Source organism: Aotus nancymaae, unplaced genomic scaffold (genome assembly GCF_030222135.1).
Source record: "Aotus nancymaae isolate 86718 unplaced genomic scaffold, 86718_ANA_hifiasm-v0.15.2.pri h1tg000029l, whole genome shotgun sequence".
Classification (NCBI taxonomy): domain Eukaryota; kingdom Metazoa; phylum Chordata; class Mammalia; order Primates; family Aotidae; genus Aotus; species Aotus nancymaae.
The window spans coordinates 8,904,421-8,910,166 of record NW_026988442.1 but is presented as its reverse complement, the minus strand read 5'-3'; the positions used below and the strand labels follow the sequence as shown (position 1 = coordinate 8,910,166).

The window sequence follows — 5,746 nt, the reverse complement described above, 5'->3', positions numbered from 1 at the left end:
CTCTGTTCTTCCATGCCTTTATTGGTGACAGCAATGGACAAGAACAATACCAGGCATAACAGACACCCTAGCCCAGTACTTGAGGTGCCAGGCAGGCCCTGTTGGGCCATTGGCACATCCAGTCCCAGCCCAAGATCCAGTCTACCCAGGCCATGTCCCTGAATGGGCAGTAGGCCATCTGTCCAGTTTGTATGTGTGGATCAGTCTCTCTGAGTGTCTGAGCCGCTGCCTGCAGGGCCCCTCCATTCTCGGCACATGGTAGGGGCTTTTAGGAACACAGCGTGGCATCCCCCGGTGGACCACTGGGCCCCAGTGCTGACCATGGGGATTAGGGCCAGGGATTGGAGGTGGCAGGGGGCCAGGCACAAACTTCACTCCAGGGCCACATCCTACAAAAGAACCAGTCATTATCAGAACAGGCTTCTGGCTAGAATGAGTACAGCTCTGCCTTCAGGTAACTCTTGTCTTCCAGGTGAGCTCCTCTGTTTCCCCATCTGCAAAACAGGGATAGCCCTTCCCCTACCTTCAGACAGTGAAATAGTGACAACCTGTGAGCTGATTAATGAGACTACAGATGATATTTCAGACTCAGGGGCTGCTATGACCAAACCCAGTGTTAGGGGCACAAGGAGCTACCCAACTCCTCTCAGCTCATCTAGGCATAGGAGGCTGGGTAAGGAAAGGTACAGGGGGTAGTGGAGCTGCAGAGGCACCTACCTAAGTGGGGTGGCATCGAGAAGTCTTCCACTGGATTATGGTTGAAGAATTCATGGGGTGGGAAGGGCTGGCCTGGGAAAAAAGGGGTATCCTGGGGCAGGGGTGGGAAGAGGGGAGGTGGCGAGGGCTGAGGAAGTGGGTAGGGAAAAGGCATGGGAGGGGGTAAAGGAGAAGGTGGGGGTGGGAACAATGCCCGATGCTTCCCGAAGTCTGGGGTCTGCCTATGGCTTCCCTGGAATGGATGATTCATCTCTGCCCAGTCCTCAATCCACGGGTCTAGGAATGGGATGGTTGTTTTAGGTAGGCTTGGGAGCCAGGCTGCCCTGAACTCTGGCTGTCCACACTTCTAAAGCTCTATTTCTTCTTCTTGGAGAGCAGAGCCACCAGGCTGGAGCGCCCTTGCCCTCTACCCAGTTTTCCTAATTCCCACTCATTTCAGGCCAAGCCCAAGGTGTGTTCCTTATTTCTTACCTCTCAAATCTACTTTTGTTCTAACCTCACTTCCCTCCAGACCCTTCTTTGTTTGCCCAGGTCCTATATCTAGCTTTTTCCTCTCCCACCTCCTCCCCACAGACCAATAAATAAGCCAAACATAAAGATCCTGTTACTCCCTTCCCCAACTACTCCCCTTTACCATCCAAACTTCCAAAAGGAATGTTTTGCCCAATTTCCATTTCCTCCTCAATTGCTCACTGCCTCTTTTAATCCAAATCCATGCCCTCAACACTTTTCCTATTAAATATAACCACTTACTAACAAGTTCCCTCCTTCTCAACAGTCATGTGACATTGCCAAGCCTCAGTCCTTCCTAAAAGTGTCCCTACCCTCATCTCCTTTTGTTTCTACCACAGCCCCTCTTTCTTGCCAATCCAAAGCATGAACACTGTTCCTGTTGTGCCCTCAGTTTTCATCTCTCTGCTGGGTACTACTGACTGCAAATCTACTCTGTATTTCCACAGTACCTAAATAAGTCTGCCCTGACCAAACTCAATGACTCATCCTTCTACCCCAAATCAACTCTCCCTTTTCACGGCCCTAACTTCTAGAGCTCCAAATTGGATTTCGAAGGCCTAAGCCATCACAACTAGCCTTACAACCTTTAGAACATCCCTTCATTTGCTGGGGATCAATCCTCACATCGAAACAAGAAAATTGTGATGTTTAACCAAAATCCGAATTCACCTCCCTGATGCTCCAACTGCTGGCTATCAAGTGTTACAAATTTGTCTCTATGATATTCTCTATGATATTTGTCTCTGTGCCCCCACATCCTCTTGTACAAACGGCCTTCTAATGTGACTCGTGCCTCCCATTCAACAAATACTATTCTGTTGATACCATGTACAGGGCAATTGTGCTAGACACTGGGGCTGAAAGATGTGAGTCGTCAACTAGTGCAGCAGAAAGCTTGCTCTTTTAAGGACATGATGCAGAGAAGCAGCCATGGAGACAATCAGCCGTGGTGCCCCCTTTGTGTGCATGCAGGGACTGGGATGTTGACATGGAAGCAGAGGTTCTGCAGCAGAGTGTTACAGTTGAGATGTGATGGGGAGCAGTGTCTCAAAACAAGCAGGAGGAGTGGGGTCCTCAGAAGCTTCCACCAACGACCTTGAGATGGGGCCAGAGGAGAGCTATACCAAGCTGCACCAGTCATACTGGGACTGAGACTGAACTAAGAAGCCTATGGAATACTGTCCATTGAGCCCAATTCCATAAGGCTGGCCTTCTTGATGCAACATCCCTATTCCACACCCTGCCAGTTGGCTGCACCCCTGCCCCCCAGCTGATGGGCTTCCTTGCTTCTACCACACCGTCTTCCTGTCCTGTCTTCCTTGCTTCTGCCACACTGCCAATCATCCTGAGGAGGATGGCCCTTCCTCCCTGTCTTTTCACCCCTCACATCTGTGCCCCATTTCTTTCCTGTTCATCTGCTGGGTAGGACTCTTGGAACATGCTGTCTTATGTGGTCAATACTTGTATAAGCTCCTTTATGCACACAGAAGGGACTACACAGCCAGACTGTAGGAAACTGGAACTTGGATAAGAATATTACTCCGACAATCTAACCCTCCTAAGGGGTTGAGGAAGGAGAGCATACAGGAGCCACAGCAGTCCTTAAAGGAACCCCTACTTCCCTTGAGTGGCTCTGTCCCATTCTGTTTCTGAGCCCTATGCTCACTATCCCCCCACTTATGGTAGGGCTCACCAGGGGGATAGTCACGCTTGGGCAGCTCCACGCCCCAGGCATCAGCCACGTGGGTCAGAAGCAGGTGTGAGAGGTGGCGGTGTGCATGCTGGTCCCAGTGGACACCATCCCGATGACGGTGTTGTACTGCATGCCGGAAATGAAAGTGGAGGTCTAGGACATCGAAGCAGTGGTCCCCAGCCAGCGTAGCACTGTAGAAGTTCCCTTCAACCACATCCCGCCGCAGGGAGCCTGCCAGGGGCTGGAGCTGAGCGAGAAAGTGCAGCCTCTAAGAGCCACAGAATGAAGCAGGGTCGGAAATCAAGGTGTCCTATCTACCAGCCTGTTGTCCTATCTCTTGTCCTGATGGGCCTCAGTCACTTGCCTCTGGCAGGAGAAAACCCCCAGTGATACGCTCCCCCAGGGGCATCGCCATGTTCCACACCAGCAGGCAGGAGTCTGGCAACACTTGGTCCATGCGCACAAACACCCGCTGCAGGTTCTCCCGGTAACTCGCCATTGAGCAGCGACCGTATCTGTCGGGTGACACACAGGGTGGGCAAGAGCACAGGGGTGGACTGCCTCTGAGCCATACTTCCAGCCCCAACCGGTATTTCCCTTTCCCTCGCCCCAACCTGGAGAGATCCCAGAGGCAGGAGTTGATGATCACCAGGTCCGGGGCAGGTCCATATGTCAGCTCTTCCAGAACATCCTCAAGGTACTCGGAGTAAACACGAGTGAGGAAGTAGAAACGCACAAGGTGGTGGCCAGAGCCCGAGCAGAACTGGCGGACCTCACGGTACTGCGTCCCGTTGTGTAGCTCGCCCAGCTGGCCCCCAGCCACCAGCTGGTCCTGTTCAAAGCTCAGCTCTCCCTACCCGCCCCCCAACCCTACTGGTCAGACCCATGCCAGGGAGGAGAACCCTGCCAGGCCAGGGTCTGTGCCCACCCACCACTGACATGGCCACCAAGCTTCCCTCACCTTGGCTTTCAGCTGGGCAGCTGTGAGCAGTGAGTCTTTCTGGAGCAAGAGCACCAGGTCCTTGTACACAGCCCGCTGAACTGCGGGGAGACAGAGATCCCAAGGCTGAGGCAGACCTTATCCTGCCCCAGCTCCTTCCAAGTCCAGGACCCCATCTTCCCAGGGCTGAGCTGCCCAACACCAGCTCCAGGGAGTGTTTACTTAGAGGCAGGAGAAAAGATGAGGTTACAAAGTCCTGGCATTGCCTCTGTTCCGTGTGCCTTCTGGCCAGCAGTATACAATGACCCAAGATCACCTGGCAGAAATTAAGTTGCTCAAGTCACCCGGGAGACACACTACACAATGCAACGGTTTCATGATGGAAATTATGGTGGGGAGGGGATGTCCCGGCGAGAAACGCTGAGCAAGGATGGGCCAACAAGTGTGCAGGTTATTATACCTGTCAGGATACCTGTGGTAGATGTGTGGGACATAAAAAGAGAAAACCTGGCTGGGCGCGGTGGCTCACGCCTGTAATCCCAACACTGGGAGGCCAACGCGGGCGGATCACGAGGTCAGGAAATCAAAGCCATCCTGGCTAACACAGTGAAACCCCGTCTCCACTAAAAATACAAAAAATTAGCTGGGCATGGTAGAGGGCACCTGTGGTCCCAGCTACTCGGGAGGCTGAGGCAGGCAGGAGAATCGCTTGAACCTGGGAGGCGGAGGTTGCAGTGAGCTGAGATTCGGCCACTGCACTCCAGCCTGGGCGACAAAGCAAGACTCAGTCTCAAAAAAAAATAAAAAAGAGAATACCTACTGGTTGAGAACAGACTAGAGGACAGACAGGAGATGTGAGATGGAGACAAATGGTCCAGACACACTGAACAGGCTGCCAGGTGTGGGACTGGAAGCGTCATCCTAGGAAAGGCACTCACTGGAGTCCCCCAAGATGACCACGAATTTGTTGTGTAGCAGCTGCTGGACTTCCGAGGCCTGGAAGTGGACCATGTTGCTTCGCAGCGGGCGGCGCGACTCCTTGCTCGACAGACAGAAGACCATGGCGCCACTGACAACGACAGGCTGCAGGGAGAGGCCACTAAGCCGCGCGACAGCGGGGACTCAGGGCAGGTCGGCCTCGGGGCCAGCCCCGGGACAATTGACGCCTGCGCCAGCCCCTCAGGGACTGCTCAGCGCTAAAGGGAAGAGGTGACGGCGGCAGAGCCACGGTGGCACCAGCCTTGGTCACACTTGGCACCGGATGCAGGGCGCCAAGACAGCAGGACTCCAGGGCACCGGGGAGCTTCCCGCGCGACGCGCCCTGCGCCTCACCATGTGCCCGCTGCCGTCCCGCGCATGCGTGCGCCCGTTCCCGCCAATTACCAAGTCCCGGGGCTCCGCGCCGTTCACCCGCGACCCGGGCAGGCCTGCGCACCGCGCGCCAGGCCCGCAGCGGGCTCCTGGCCAAGCCTCATGGTCCCGCGGCCCGGTCGGTTCTGCAAAGGTCCAGCCCCGCAGAGACCGTGGGTCCCGGTTAGCTGTCGGTGCGCAGCACAGCACCCAGCGTTCTCCATGCGAGCGTCGCAGTGGCACCGACGGCGCCTCAGGCCTCGGCGCCTGGGGCTGCGACGCTCACAGCTTCCACTTCCGTTCACCCATGTCCCGCCCTGAGCGACCCCCAATGCCCGAAGGGACAGCAAGGCGATGGAGGTGGCCGCTACAGGGGCAGAAGCCAGGGCTGGGCCCACCTAGCAGGCGCGTAGCCCAAGTGCGGGCGGGGGTCCCGGCAGTCTCGGCCAAGTGCGGCTGCCCACAGTGGTGATGGCCGCGGCGGCGGCCTCGCCACGTGACCCGCACGGGCGGAAGCGGAAGTGCCGGCCTAG

The 5,746-nt window shown here is 55.6% G+C and overlaps 1 protein-coding gene across 2 annotated transcripts; it reads right to left on the bottom strand.

The window, feature by feature from the left end:
* On the bottom strand, window positions 1–5,683 carry PCED1A (PC-esterase domain containing 1A). Of its 2 annotated transcripts, none has more exons than XM_012455333.3 (8): window positions 5,247–5,683; window positions 4,802–4,946; window positions 3,885–3,964; window positions 3,538–3,776; window positions 3,288–3,438; window positions 2,924–3,170; window positions 718–993; window positions 1–389 (listed from the first exon to the last, which is right to left on the bottom strand). In XM_012455333.3, exons 2-8 carry the CDS (start codon window positions 4,923–4,925, stop codon window positions 142–144), a joined length of 1,365 nt encoding a protein of 454 aa, XP_012310756.1. In that variant the 5' UTR covers window positions 4,926–4,946; window positions 5,247–5,683; the 3' UTR covers window positions 1–141. The 2 variants fall into 2 exon arrangements, with proteins under 2 accessions (XP_012310756.1, XP_012310754.1); XM_012455331.2 differs by having other exon boundaries at window positions 2,924–3,191; window positions 5,247–5,283.
* Window positions 5,684–5,746: the final 63 nt, after the last annotated feature.

Bases quoted from the DNA above. Each gene is read 5' to 3' on its own strand.
- PCED1A (XM_012455331.2), bottom strand. From the start codon at position 4,925: ATGGTCTTCTGTCTGTCGAGCAAGGAGTCGCGCCGCCCGCTGCGAAGC. The intron at 3,439-3,537 runs GTTGGGGCGAGG...GTCACCCGACAG, and splicing joins TGCCTCTGGGATCTCTCCAG to ATACGGTCGCTGCTCAATGG. The intron at 3,192-3,287 runs GCAAGTGACTGA...TGTGGCTCTTAG, and splicing joins GGGGTTTTCTCCTGCCAGAG to AGGCTGCACTTTCTCGCTCA.